At 41.1% G+C, this 15,176-nt stretch overlaps 3 protein-coding genes across 4 annotated transcripts; all 3 read left to right on the top strand.

The window, feature by feature from the left end:
• The first annotated feature begins 415 nt into the window (after window positions 1-415).
• On the top strand, window positions 416-4,458 carry Act5C (Actin 5C). The gene is made up of 2 exons (XM_065867967.2): window positions 416-553; window positions 2,330-4,458. Exon 2 carries the CDS (start codon window positions 2,338-2,340, stop codon window positions 3,466-3,468), a length of 1,131 nt encoding a protein of 376 aa, XP_065724039.1. The 5' UTR covers window positions 416-553; window positions 2,330-2,337; the 3' UTR covers window positions 3,469-4,458.
• A 1,091-nt stretch (window positions 4,459-5,549) lies between these two features.
• Window positions 5,550-8,397, top strand: LOC108011136 (putative fatty acyl-CoA reductase CG5065). The gene is made up of 8 exons (XM_017076211.4): window positions 5,550-5,705; window positions 5,826-6,111; window positions 6,321-6,557; window positions 6,620-6,729; window positions 6,790-7,166; window positions 7,609-7,679; window positions 7,747-7,872; window positions 8,048-8,397. The coding sequence occupies exons 1-8, from the start codon at window positions 5,651-5,653 to the stop codon at window positions 8,268-8,270; spliced, it is 1,485 nt and encodes a 494-aa protein (XP_016931700.2). The 5' UTR covers window positions 5,550-5,650; the 3' UTR covers window positions 8,271-8,397.
• A 266-nt stretch (window positions 8,398-8,663) lies between these two features.
• Window positions 8,664-14,865, top strand: LOC108011134 (modifier of mdg4). 2 transcript variants are annotated; one of them, XM_017076209.4, is made up of 5 exons: window positions 8,664-9,354; window positions 10,281-10,911; window positions 10,976-11,212; window positions 11,271-11,420; window positions 11,949-13,966. In XM_017076209.4, the coding sequence occupies exons 1-5, from the start codon at window positions 9,085-9,087 to the stop codon at window positions 12,155-12,157; spliced, it is 1,497 nt and encodes a 498-aa protein (XP_016931698.2). In that variant the 5' UTR covers window positions 8,664-9,084; the 3' UTR covers window positions 12,158-13,966. The 2 variants fall into 2 exon arrangements, with proteins under 2 accessions (XP_016931698.2, XP_016931697.2); XM_017076208.4 differs by lacking the exon at window positions 11,949-13,966 and adding an exon at window positions 14,056-14,865 and having other exon boundaries at window positions 8,681-9,354.
• Window positions 14,866-15,176: the final 311 nt, after the last annotated feature.

The raw sequence follows: 15,176 nt of genomic DNA on the forward strand, positions 1-15,176 counted from the left end.
GGCTGTTCAAGTTATTTTATTTGTTGAAACTTAATGACTAGTTATGAAAAAAATGCACAAGAGCTGTGACCATCGAGTAATTCTCCATAATATAAAGATAAGAAGTACGAGTATCGAAAAATGAGTAACGCTCCCCAACTGAATCACATGCCAGAGCCCAAAGGCAAAAACCCCGACTGAACTGATAGGACTCTTGAAAACTACATACACTATACGATATAGACACACACACCCAGTTGTTTCAGAGCTCGGAGGAAATTCTCCGAAAACGAAAACCAAATCGGCGAACAATTCATACCCATATATGGTAAAAGTTTTGGAATCGCCGGAGAGCGGAGAGCACTCCGAGTGATAAGGTTTTAGCGCTAAGCGGGCTTTATAAACGGACGGCGAGACCAGTTTTCATATCACTACCGTTTGAGTTCTTGTGCTGTGTGGATACTCCTCCCGACACAAAGCCGCTCCATCAGCCAGCAGTCGTCTAATCCAGAGACACCAAACCGAAAGACTTAATTTATATTTATTTAATTAATTTTAATAAAACACACCAAATGTAAGTATCACCCCATCCATCCATCGAACCCCCAGCAAACCCACAAACAATACGACAAAAGCCGCGGAAAATGTGTGATTTTTTTGTAAACAAATAATTTTTTTATGTGCCAGTGCTAAAAGTGATCTGAAAAACCAGAGCCATGGGCTAAAGAGTTATTGTATTGACCAAAACTCACAAAAAAAAATAAAGTTTGGCCTGAAAATTGTATATCAAAATTACAATACCATAACTCAAGCATCGAAATCAAGAGATTTACGGGCTACAAGAGCCAAAGTTTAAAAAATCCTAAAAGATGTAATATAACAGCAGCTTAAGAACCAGAATTCAGGATATATTACAAATTATAAGAACCAGAGTCTTAAGGCTATAATTCAAAAAGTAGGATATGACCAAAAAGTGCAAAGAACTTGAGGAAAAACGCCAGATCATTGGGTTTCCAATAAGACCTCCATTTATAATGTGGGTGTGTCACGATTTCACCCGAAGATATGCCAAATTTTGAATTTGCAATTCAATTCGCCAACACTTTCTTTTTTTCCCACGCCCCAAGAAACCAAAGCGTCTCTATATTCAGGCGATGCTACCAATATATGTAAATATATTTGTATAACTAGATCAGGTTCTTGAAACTAGTGACGTAGGCAGCCGTTTCGGCTTAAGCAGAAATTTTTGCCGGTTTTTCAAAGTCGTAGTCGCAAAAATGGAGAAAACCTTCAACATACATATATAAAAGGTATGGTGGCGCATGAGTGTGTGTATGTGTGTGTGAGAGAGCGAAAGCCAGACGATTTGCTTTTCGCCTCGAAACATGACCATATATGGTCACAAAAGTTGGCTGCCGCAACTCAACACACCAGCGCTCTCTTTCGCACCCATGCGTTGCAAGGCAGGGAGCGAGCGAGACGGAGACAGAGAGCGTCGCAAACGCCAACGCCGACGTCGACGCAGGCAGCGATCGAAAAACGCAGTTAACTGGCATTCAACATTCACCAGCCACTTCCAGTCTGTTCATTCCGTTAATTTTTCTCAAACCGTGCGGTCGCTCTCAGCTCAGCTCGCCACTTGAGTTTTCTCGCCTTGAATTTGTTTAATCGAACAAAAAGGTAAAGTTAGCTTGGCTTATTTCGCGCTTTTAGTTGTCAACTTGGTGAAGAGTGCTATTTTTTTAAAGTTTTTTTTAATTCAAGTTTTCATTTAAGTTTGGTCAGTCGCCATTTTAAGGGCGCATACACACACACAGGCGTGCATTTTTAGCTGCGCTCTCTTTGGTGGTTCTCTTTTGCACCGGCTTTCGTTAAGTGCCGTCTAGAAGTTTCTCCCCACCTTTTTCAACTTTTTTTTTATATTGCGGTTTTTTCGGGGTGGGGCTTTCCTGCCTCTCTTTCATTTTATTTAACGGTTTTTAAATATTTAAAACATGATACGACAGTAAAAAAATACTAGACTTTTCTGTTAAAACAAAATAAAATATTTGACTTTTCTGTTAATTAAAAAAAAAATTTAAATTTAAAAAAAATTCGAAATTAAAAAGTAATTTAACTGAATTTTAAAGATTTTACTATTTTTGTAGTGACACATTTTAAAATTATTAACGGTCTTAAATAAAAGTTCCTAACTTCAAAGATAGAATAGTATATTTTTTTTTGTAAAATTGTTCTCTGTTAGACCAAAAAAGGAAAGAAAATCACACAAACATCGAGCTTTTTGTCAATTTACAACTCGAAACCCCTAAATACACACAATACAAATCATCTCCCGTCCTTTCGCTTGCAGCTTACAAAATGTGTGACGAAGAAGTTGCTGCTCTGGTTGTCGACAACGGCTCTGGCATGTGCAAGGCCGGTTTCGCCGGTGATGATGCGCCCCGCGCCGTCTTCCCCTCGATTGTGGGCCGTCCCCGTCACCAGGGCGTCATGGTCGGTATGGGCCAGAAGGACTCGTACGTCGGTGATGAGGCGCAGAGCAAGCGTGGTATCCTCACCCTGAAGTACCCCATTGAGCACGGAATCGTGACCAACTGGGATGATATGGAGAAGATCTGGCACCACACCTTCTACAATGAGCTGCGTGTGGCCCCCGAGGAGCACCCCGTGCTGCTGACCGAGGCCCCGCTGAACCCCAAGGCTAACCGCGAGAAGATGACACAGATCATGTTCGAGACCTTCAACACACCCGCCATGTATGTGGCCATCCAGGCCGTGCTCTCGCTGTACGCCTCCGGTCGTACCACCGGTATCGTGCTGGACTCCGGCGATGGTGTCTCCCACACCGTCCCCATCTACGAGGGTTATGCCCTGCCCCATGCCATCCTGCGTCTGGATTTGGCCGGTCGCGATCTGACCGACTACCTGATGAAGATCCTGACGGAGCGCGGTTACTCGTTCACCACCACCGCTGAGCGTGAAATTGTCCGTGACATCAAGGAGAAGCTGTGCTACGTGGCTTTGGACTTTGAGCAGGAGATGGCCACCGCTGCCAGCAGCTCCTCGTTGGAGAAGTCGTACGAGCTTCCCGACGGACAGGTCATCACCATCGGTAACGAGCGTTTCCGTTGCCCTGAGGCCCTGTTCCAGCCCTCGTTCTTGGGAATGGAAGCTTGCGGCATCCACGAGACCACCTACAACTCGATCATGAAGTGCGATGTGGATATCCGTAAGGATCTGTATGCCAACACCGTGCTGTCTGGTGGCACCACCATGTACCCCGGAATCGCCGACCGTATGCAGAAGGAGATCACCGCCCTGGCCCCATCGACCATGAAGATCAAGATCATTGCCCCGCCAGAGCGCAAGTACTCTGTCTGGATCGGTGGCTCCATCCTGGCCTCGCTGTCGACCTTCCAGCAGATGTGGATCTCCAAGCAGGAGTACGACGAGTCTGGCCCATCCATTGTGCACCGCAAGTGCTTCTAAGATGGATCGCTTGTCAGCTTGGCAGGATCATCAGGAAGAGGAGGAGGAGCAGGAGCAGGATCGTCTTGATTCTGGAGGAGAAGGAGAAGGAGGAGAAGTCGAGGAAGCAGCAGCGAAAGTGCAAGTGCGAGTGGTGGAAGTTTGGAGTGCAGCACAACAACAAGATCAACAACAACACCAACTACAAGATGAAAAGAGCGAAACCGCCTGCACACCATCATCATATATTATCATCATCGTTTTTGGGCGCGTGTTGTGTGGTTCCAGCATATTAATTTAATTAATTTATTCCACTTTACATATGATATGATATACTATGTATTTTTTGTTTTTTTTTTATTTGTAAACCTTTAATATAACAAACTTCAAAAAAAAGCAAAATGAAAATGAGCGAAAAGCATATTCTGCCATTCCACACACACACAAACACACACATACGCACACCCACACTCACACACACGCTCGCGGCATGACAAGGACATCAAGATGAAGAAGAAGAAAAAGATATTCCCCAAAGCGTAAAAAGAACACACACACATTGCAAAACACAAACAACACACTAGCGTTTTGTACAATTCGTCAGCAACCTTATGTATTATTTTTTAATTATGATGTAATTATAAACAAAGTGAAACAAAAATATGAAAACAAAAAGGAAAATCAAAACCGTCTTCTCTTTCCTCCCCGCTCTCTCTTTCTCTTGCTCTCTGCTGCTCTCCTCGTCCTCCCTCTCACTCTCTGTCTCTCTCTCGCTCCTACTTTTTTGCCGGCCGGCAAAAATCACCCACATACACACACACACTCACTTACACTTGGCTGCAGTTTCGCGTGCGATATTCACACACATTCAAGCATACAAGCATATGTATTTTTTTTGATTTGTACACTTTTCTAATTGCATGCGTATCGAATGATAAGTTTACGCCTGAAAATGTTAATTAAAATGTGAAAATGCAACTGAAAAAAAGAAATGAAACAACTACAAGCGAACTATTTGGTATACTATGTGTATGTATTTGTCAAGTACCGTTATTGCAACGGTTGATTTGTGGGGAGAGAGAGGGAGGTGACACGAGGTCGCTGAACTGAGGCTGTGCAGATTAGCTGTTGTTGTCTCGTTCGCACGCACGCACACGCATGCTAATGGCGCGATTAAAGCGCCGTTTTAAATGGCCAAGATCCAAATAAAAACGAAGATAATAAGGCAAACCCGCTAACACAAATCGCCGGCATAGTTTTATCAGCCACTTGTGGCCAAAAGAAGCGGCTCCACTCGGCGCTTATCCGGTTTTTCCCAGCCATTTTCCATTCATGGGGCCAAAGAAAAGGAGAACCCATCTGTCTATCTCTGTCGCACGCAGTACACTGAACAAAAAGGTATTAAAAAGTGTTATTAAGTGATCAAAAAATAAAATATCATGTGCAAATCTTAAATGTAATATTGGAAGATGGATAATCAACAAAGCATTTTTACTTAAATTTTGTATACATATTTACAAATTTTAATTAGTAATTAAAAAATAATTCTTTTTTTTAATTTTTCCAAGTGTAATTATGGGTTTTGCTTGATTTGGTGGTCGGTGCTACGGTAAAACTTATCTCATTGTGCTTTCTCCTTTGATTCTTGGGGTTCAACGGTTCCGTTTTTGTTGATCTTGTTCTTCTTCTTGTGCTCTTTCTAGCTGTTCTCCTTTGTTTTTTTCTTTCGCAGCGGATTTCATGGCACCTTGAGGGTTTTAAAATAGTTAGTGGTTCCTAAGTATCCAACTTATTCGAATGAGAGATACCCCTTGCTAAAAATCTTTTGCGACAATAAAAAATAATATATTTTAACAAATATAAAATCTTTTTTAACCTATTATTTTTATCAAGTTCTTTTTTATCTAACAAGCTAGGGTTTTAAAAATAGCATTTCATTTATTTCGCAAAAAAGTAACAATGCTGGTTTCCAAAAGAGGTCTTAAAACACCTGCTGTTTACAGGGAATAGTGCTCTACGCATACAAAGTAAGCCTATACCTGAATATTCAGCAATGTGATCCCCCGTCAGCCAAAGGTCAGCGGCGTGATTGCCCGGATTTGAATATCCCGCCTTGAGTACGCCGTACTTCGCACAGAACCTCTTGGAACATCACCAAGTGCGGAGTAATATTCGGTATAGGGAACCCAAAAACGGAATCACAATGACCATACCGGAAGCTTTTAAGGATCAGGAAATCTTTGTCACAGGCGCCTCGGGTGGGTATAGTTCCAAATTTATCTTGCTGGATCTGAAAATTTTTGATACCAAAGTCCAAATAAATTTAGAAAATTCTTAAATTCGAAATTATTAATTTTTGTAACTTTATTTTCGTTCAGGCTTTGTGGGCAAGGCCCTGATCGAAAAGCTATTGCGCTCCTGTCCAAAGCTGGGCCGGATTTACGTCCTGATGCGGCCCAAAAAGGGGCTCTCCATTGAGGAGCGTCTGCAACTCCAGTGGGAGTCGAAGCTATATGAACGCCTGCGAAGGGAACAGCCCGATGGACGATCCAAATTGGTGGCTATAGCCGGCGATGTGGAGCAGTTGGGCTTGGGAATAAGTAAGGCAGACCTCGAACGGCTACGTAATGTGAACATTGTCTATCACTCGGCAGCCAGTGTGCGGTAGGTATAATATCCAGAGATTTTTCAGTGTTGGTAAATACCTAAAAAGATAGAAAACTGGATAAAAAAATTATCATATCATATCTTATCATAAAATATCATCGTATCATATCAATATGACATTTTTTCTGGTACTTTTTACTGGAACTATTTACAAATCAATCATATATGATATAGGAAATTAATAAAATTAATATTTTGCTGTTTAGATTCGATGATGCCTTGAGAACAGCCATTCTTATGAACACCCGTGGCACCCACGAACTGGTCAAGTTGGCCTTGGAGTGGCGCAAACTCAAGGCCTTCGTCCATGTGTCCACCACGTACTCGAATCCGGGAGTTCTGGAAGTGGAGGAGCGTGTCTATCCACCGCTGGCCGATTGGCGTACCACCATCAAATTGGCAGAGACCTATGACGAGGAGATCCTAAACATCTTCAATCTCAAGTGAGTAAATGGGTAAACTTATTATATTGGAAAATGGTATAATATCATATCATACATCACAGGTACGGAAACTTCCAGCCCAATACGTACACCTTCACAAAAAGTTTGGCCGAACAGGTGGTCAATGAGTACAGGGATAAGCTTCCCATATTTATTTTTAGGCCATCAATTGGTAATATTATATTATTTCTAAATATAATACCAATTAAATTGGGATCTCTTTGTTTAACAGTGGTCTCTACTATTGAAGAACCCGTGCCCGGCTGGGCGGACAACTTTAATGGACCCACAGGGCTTTTGGTGGCCTGCGGAGTGGGTATTCTCCGCTCCCAAAACTGTGATCCAAATATTGTGGCCGATTTCGTGCCCGCCGATATTGTGGCCCGCACATTGATCACTGCGGTGTACAAATTCATGGGGGAATCGAAATCAAGGGATACGGATAGTGAATTGTACGTAATTAACTGTGCCACGGCGAATATATCGCCGATTACCATGGGCGAGGTGATCGAGATCGGAAAGACTTTTATAAGGAAGAATCCCTTTGAAAAGACCCTTTGGCTGCCGGGTGGCGGAATGACCACCTGTCCAGTTCTTCACTTCGTTCGGGTGAGTTATTCGGGTTATATGGGTATGGAATAGTCCATTATTATAATCTGGAACAGTATCTTAGCACATAAAATATATAGTAGATCCTAAATCAGAATTAAGATATCATATGATCATATCATCAGATTTGCCTTATCATTTTTCATGTGGGATAATTTTTATTTGATGTGTACGGGTGAGTTATTCGAATTATATGATTATAGTGAAATTCAATATTATAATCAGGATCGGTATTTCAGCACATATGTAAGATAAGTGTATATTTGTTTGAGAAAATATATTTTTCATATCATATGATCATATTATCAGATTTACATGGACATTTTTCTTGAGGGACAGATTATAATAAAATACAAAAGTGTACAATCTGATTTTTAAATGTTCTATGAACCTTTATATAGTACCTAGTTATTATATTAATTTAAATCTATTATATTTCCAGTTTTGCACCATGCATCTTCTGATGGCCGTCGTTGTGGACACTTTGCTCCGTCTCTATAATGAAAAGCCTTTGTAAGTCGGAACGGATTTGAAGAGGAAGTTTACTATGTATATATAATTTCCTTTAATTATTTTCCAGCCTCATGAAGCTGCAACGCCGTATTTTCGCCGCCTTCAGTGCTTTGCAAGTGTTTGCAATGACCGAGTGGCATTTCCAGAATAACAATTTCCGGGCATTGCACGATATAGTTCCGGCCAATGAAATGTGAGTTCTTTTACCAAAAAAAAAAATGCTAGCTTAAAAAAAGGAAATCAGAAATATCCTTGAAGCTTAGTTATATTTATAACTATGAGCAAATTCAAAGGAAAATATAAGAAACCACATAATATATTAAAATGTTATGATATTAAGGTAAAACTCAAATTCTTTTTATTTTTAGTTCGACCTTTGGCTTCATGCAGCACGCAAATATCAACTATACGGAATTTTTCCAGCACGGAATCCGGGGTGCCAAGGAGTTCCTTTTGAAGGAGAGTCCCGAAAGCAGCAGTGCCGCCCGATTCCGCGTGAAGATCTTCTATGTCCTGGACTTTTTATGCCGAGGCATCGTCTATAGCTTTCTGCTGCGCCTGATATTCCGATTTTTAGTCAGCCTGTGGTAGCAGAGTTTTTGAGACATTAAAAATATTTAAATATTTTGGCATTGGTTAAATTCTGTGTACTTAAACAATTTACTTGTTAAGTGATTACTTGCATTTACAATAAAATTTAAATCAGAATTTTACAAAACTGTGTTTAAAATTTTAACGTAGCTATTAATGTTTGAATATTCCTTATTTGTTAGGTGATTACTTTCATTAAAAATAAAATTTAAATCAGAATCTGATAAAGCTGTGTTTATTATTCCAAAATAAGTTATGGATAAAATATTATTTTCTTTTCAATTTTGAATTTCCCGCCTTTTCTTTGGCCAATCTGGCAGCACTGCCTGCACGCCACCTGGCGGTCCAAATGGCAGTCCCATTGGAGTGGCAGCGCACGCAGGGTTGCTCTGAAATTGGCAAAAAACAAAATGGAGGCGTATAATATTTTTGTTTGGCATAGAATATAAAAAATCCGTACTTGTGTGTGCACGAAACGCCGTAAACAAACGCCGTAAAAGCGGACAAAACAGGCAGTGCGAACGATTTTTGCCAAGGGATCGGGATCCGCTGGAAGGGAACCGCATATCGCCGTTTCGCGTTGGAAGGGCCAACAGAACCGGAGGAGTTCCCATATTCGCCACTTTTTGTTGTTAGGGCGCTTCCAAGGCGGGCAGCTTCCCCCTTCCCGGGAATTACCGCTAATTGGATTGGACTGGAAAGAGGCAGAGCGCAGGGAAGCGGAAGCGGAAGATAAGAAGAGGGAGAAGGAGAAGGAGGAAGAGGAAGCGGAAGAGGAGTGGGGACAGGAGGTGGATCCAAAGAGGACGCCGCGATGGCCACCACCCAGCAATATTCGCTGCGGTGGAACAACTACCTGCGCCACCTCACCTACTCCCTGGACAACCACCGGCTGAACGATGACTTCGTGGACGTCAGCCTCTGCGTCGATGGACGCAGGATCAAGGCCCACAAGGTGGTGCTCTCGTCCTGCTCGTCGTACTTCAAGGAGATCTTCAAGGAGAACCCCCATCCGCACCCAGTCATTATCTTTAAGTTCATCAAGTTTGAGGATCTCAACTCGATCATCGAGTTCATGTACCAGGTGGGTTCGAGTCCATCTAGCCCATTCAATACGTCAATCCTGTAGAGATTTGGAACAGGATCACATAGAGCGATATTATCCAGAATCTTACCCCGTTTTATGGAGTTCTTTTTTATAAAATCCAAGTTATACTAGACAACTATTAGTTATAGCCTTCCAATTATGTTAAAACATACAATACATACCATACAACAAGTCCATCTCGTTTAAATTTGGACCAAGATCACATAGAACGATATAATCCAGCAACCTTTCAAGTTTTACTTTGTTATCTTTTATAAAATCCAAGTTATGCCAGTTATAATATTAGTCTTCCGATTATGATGGAACTTTGCTCTTAGAAAATATGTATTTTCCTTTGGATTCTCTAAATTCCGTAAGGGATCTTTATTTAAACTTGCTTGTTTTATGTGATTTCCTTTTAAAGTCCCAGAGCTCGATATTCTTTAGAAAAACAATTCTGAATTCCATTTAATTCGAGGATCCTCCATTCAGTCATTATTTCGTAGCTGACTTTTTAATGAGTTGTTGTTAGAAGAAACCCCAAAAAGGGAGACCTATTTATATGAGAGGCTGTTGGTAATCTTCATTAAAATATCCTTCCTTTATATGATTTTCTTTTACAATTTTATAATAGTTTAAGAATATTTAGATATACAATGTTATCCTGAATTTCATAAAGTTTAATTATTCTCAATTCGGGAATTTCAAGAAACCCCAAAAAGGGAGGCCTATTTACATGTAATTTGGTAACTTCACCTAAAAGTTCAACGGAAATACATCAAAAATATTTATAAGCCCCAAGAAATGCTACAAACTTACATGTTATATGTTTTTGCAAGCTATAGAAATAGAGAAATATCTCCAGGACTTTCTCTCTAGAGTTTATTCCCGACCTTACTAACTCATTTACCTTTTTCCTTTAGGGCGAAGTCAATGTGCAGCAGGAGGCGCTGCAATCCTTCCTGCAGACCGCCGAGCTGCTGGCCGTCCAAGGACTCACCGCCGAGGAGAAAGAGAAGCCGCAGATGCCGGTGGCGCCGCTGATCAGCGAGCACAAGCTGATCAAGACCATACCGAGCACCATACGCGCGGTCAACGAGCAGCAGCAGCAGCAGGTGGCCAATGTGGCCCAGGCGCAGACAGCCACGCAAACCATCGAAATACCCACGGCCACGTTGCTGCAGGCAACCACCACCAGCCAGGTGCAATCGCAGGTGGTTGCAGCCGCAGCGGCAGCCGCACAGCAGCTGCAGGTCCAGCAACAGCAGCATCACCATGTACAAACCACCCAGATCCAGCACATTCAAGTGCAATCTGCACCGCCCCCGCAACAGCAGCAGCAGCAGCAACAGCAACAACAGCAGCAGCAGCAATCCCAGCAGCAACAAACAACGCCTGTGCAGACGCAACACCTGACCATCACCAATGCGGTGGCCCTGCCGGCGGCTAGTTCGGTCAAGAAGCGCAAGATCACCTTCTCCGACGATGATGACAACATCTACACCACCGAAACCGTTGACTATGCCGTCAAGGATGAGCAGACCATTGTGAAAAGTAAGTCAGGAGAGAATACATCCTTTGGATATTCTTTATAATCCCCTTTACTTGCCCCTTTCAGCTGCCGAAATGACTTTCCTGCGCGGCGCCGTCAAGATGGACATACCCGACTATATTGTGGGCGAGGTGGATGACCGTCTGTCGGATGGAGCCACGCCCCAAACGTCACAGGATGCCACCAACGCAGCGGCCCAAAATGTGGCCCAGTACTCCTCCGAGTACGAGATACTCACCGAGTCCGAAATGGAGGAGAAGTACCAGGCGGATGCGGACAATGCCGAGATTGCCATTGAGATGAGTGAGTAACTGAAGTAGATCAAGACGGGTTTGAGATATTGACTCTTACTTTATTTTAGCCCGGTTGCTGAGCAACGCTGGCGGGAATGCGGGAGCGAATTCCGGCGGGGTGCTGGAGGATACGGGTGGCGGTGGCAGCACTACTGGTCCCTCGACTACGGTGTCTGTGACGCCGGTCAAATCGGACAGCAAGGCCAGCGGGACAAACGGTGAGTCTGAAAGCCATGGATTTAGGTCGATATTTCGAGTGGTTTCATCAAGATGAATTGTTAATCCCCAAAGCTGTTGTTAAAAAAATCTCCTAACTAGCTTAAACTATATCAAATTATAAGCTTTTGTTTATTGAATTGAATAATGTATGAGTTCTCTTAAGTTTCCTGTGTTTATGTGTAGTTATAATTGCTAGATTATATCTTAGTTTTAAAGTATTTTATAAGTTTATACTTTACCCATTTTAATTTCTTTGTACTTTAAGTTATGTTAATGGCTTCAAGTGGTTGTGGAAAAGCGTTGGCCTCGAACTGCATTTTGATTTTGTGCCCTTTGTAGTTCATTGTTGATTCGTTTAATCATTTGATACGCATTTGTTAAATGTTATATATTTATTTCTATATATTCGTTGTTGTGGTTGTCGAATATGTCTCCAAAAAAAAAAAATAGAAAAATTAGTGAGCAAGCAATCGATCGATCGATAGAGACTGTTATATTGATTGTACGTATTTTCTGTATATTTTTAGATTCGCCCAATAATAAGTGGACAGAATGTCAGTTTTGCAAAATGGTTATAACCACGGTTAATCTTTGGAGACATATTCGCACCCAACATACCCCACAACCGCCGCGCAAGTGCGACCTGTGCAATAAGAATTTCAAGAATAAGTACAGTCTGCGGGAGCACATACGCATCTCGCACGAGCAGAAGGTGGCCATCAAGACGGAGAACTGATGCGTGCTCATCAGCCTGGGCCGTCTGCGAGCCGTAACTGGATCGGGAACGATAGCATACCTGGTTAAGGGAGGAGAGAGTTATAGTTAATTACGTCCAGCTTAGCGAGAAGCCAACCAACCAACCAGCCAGCCAGCCAATCCCTACCCCATGTTCCCATGAAACCCTTCCCAAAAACACACAAACAAACTAGCCAAAATTGTCAACTCAAATGCAAAGCAGTTAGAAGTACGGAGCGTTACACTTAGCGTACACATTGGGCACTCAAATAGCCCTCGATGTTTAGCCCCTATATAGTTATATAGTATATATATATAACCCCATGGTAGCCACTAAGTCAAATCAGTCAGTCAGTCGGAGAGCGGAGCTGGTAATCCCGTCGTTGACCAAGCCATGTCATGTGTCCACGTAATACGTACATGTACCACTTGTATTTTAGTCCACAATTTGCTTTAGATATTTCTTTATTATATAGATGGCAAAGTACAAGCCCGTAAGAACCCATTGACACAACCATTATGTATATAAACACACACACCCTGGAATCTTTAGAGATTGTAATGCACACTTTGGGTGCTTAATAGCTCAGATAGAGTGATACTAAATAGATCAGAAACCGATCACAAGTTATCATGTTGTTTATAGAACTCTTAAGTTACATTTACCCCCAAATTGATCACTTTATTTAAGCTCTTAAACAGCCCACAAAGTTGTGGTGCCACGAAATGTATTATTTCTTACTTAAAACTCTGATATTATTCAGTTTTGTACATAGAGCTAGGCGACTTAACTTACTTATAGACACCAAAAAAAAAAACGAAAACCTATGCCCAAATGTCTAGAGATTCTTTGCCCAATTTAATTCCCGGTAAAGCTCTGTACTTTGCTCACAAAAAGAAATACGAAAATACCCCTTGTGTACAAATTTACGATACGATAAATACCCAATTATCCAGCGCGCTTTTTGACCATCTGTGTTCAGCATTAGAGCGTTGGCAGTTGAATGTAAATTAGCTAAATTAGTTTTAGTTTAGTTTAAGCCCCCGCCCCCTCCATAAATTTGATCGGACCTAGTTTAGTTTTTTGGTATAACTTAGTTGAGTAGCCCACACGAGCCAAGTGAAAACGGAAGTCATAGCGTGTACGCTAGGATTAGTTAAAAGTATTTTCCAAAACAAAAAAAAAAATAGAAAGATAAAAAAAAAGGAAACGATAAGAAAACCTGTAGAAATCCTCTCTAAGACAAAAACTCAAAAAACACATACACGGATACATACTAAAGATAATCTAGTTAAATGAAAAAAAAACTCATACGTATTACTTATCGATCCACATATTGATCTATGTATACACATATAGTTAATGTTATATCTCTAAATGCCCAATGTTTGGACTGCATCGGTGTAACCCTCGGTCGTAATCGCGTGGAAAATCCAAAAAAAAGTACCCACCCACCACCATTTTCCCCCACTTTTGCTTAGGATCTCAGAGAAAAGAGAGTTTATCAACGAAAGAAATTGATATGATTACGGCCGGAATGGGTTTACTGGTCAGTTTTCGGGCAGTTGGGCAGCAGATAGTCCAGCCATGACTATAGCGATTATTATCGGAGATTCCAATTCCACCCCAAAAACACTAAATGTAAGCCATGTGTATGTAGATTGATCTATACACATCAACGAAATGAAACTAAATTAATCAATTTAATTCGTTTTGCTAGAAACAGAAAAAAGAAAGAGACAGCTAGAGAGCGGGAAAGAAAGAGAGAGAGAGCGAAAAAATAAAAGAATACATGTAAACCATTTAAAAGTTAACTTATTTTTTTACTGGGTATATTTTAAAGGGGTTCCCAACTTGGTTTATACATTTTTCTAATAAAAAACTATTTCCTCTTTCAGCTTCAGTGAAACAGGAGCCGGGAACTGAAGCTAGCAGTGCTGCAGAAGCTGTGGAAACCAGACGCACTGCACCTGCGGCAGCGGGAAGCGATGAGGAAACCGTCCAGGAAACTGGGCTTGCTCCACTGAGCTGCTGCTTCTGCAACAGACACCTTAAGTCGGTGAGCGCCCTGCGGCGACACATTGCATCCAGGCACTCGGAGATCCAGGGCAAGGAGCACGAGTGCTTCATCTGCATAAAGAGCTTCAAAACGAAGTGGTCCCTGTCCACCCACAACTCCCGCTTCCATCGCGAAATGGGCTGCTCGTCGAAGGGATTCAGCAAGATCGAGTACTCCGATCACTGAATCTCAGTTCGCCATTCATTAGATTTAAATATGAAGAGTATACATACGTACAATTAGCTCATATTGTATCATATATTACATGGGTTTCTACTTGTGGCATGCCGTTTGTTTTCTAATTATAGCAATTACTATTGGAAATCAAAAAGTTATACAAACGTTTATGTCAATTGTTATGGCTAACTTGTATACTTTGAATAAGTTTGTATTTAAGAACAGAAACCCTAGTGTCCAATTTTAATTCAAAAGGATTTGATATATTATTTTGTTTGTCACCTTGCTCGCATCTTTTCTGAATTTATCGATTGCGAAGATATTTTAAGGCATGTAAAAATGTAATCTGTTTTCTTAACAATTTTTGTAGTTCTTGGTCAGGGAAAGTAATTTTAAACCATTAAATGCGTGGATTTTTAAAAGTAAGAAATGGTTTCTGGTCAAATCATTTTAAAAACCACAAAGCTGCTAATTTTTTATTGTTAAATGTTTTTAACTTTTTTTCAAAAATGAATTTTTGTTTAAATGCAAAGAGATTTGAGATGGCTTCATACTTAAAAAGATGGATAAATATACATATAGCCTTTTTATAAGCCCTAGAAATGTTTAAACTTAATTTTAGAAGCTGTTCATTTGATTTCGACTGACCTTTTTGTTTTTAACTTTTTCAAAACTGAAGTTTTCTAAGCCAAACGGATATCTTAAAGGCTTAATAGTTATGAAGAATGAAAACATCTAGCCTGTTTGTAAATCCTAGAAAAGTTTAAACTTAATTTTGAAAGC

This window comes from Drosophila suzukii, chromosome X, assembly GCF_043229965.1.
Source record: "Drosophila suzukii chromosome X, CBGP_Dsuzu_IsoJpt1.0, whole genome shotgun sequence".
Classification (NCBI taxonomy): Eukaryota; Metazoa; Arthropoda; class Insecta; order Diptera; family Drosophilidae; genus Drosophila; species Drosophila suzukii.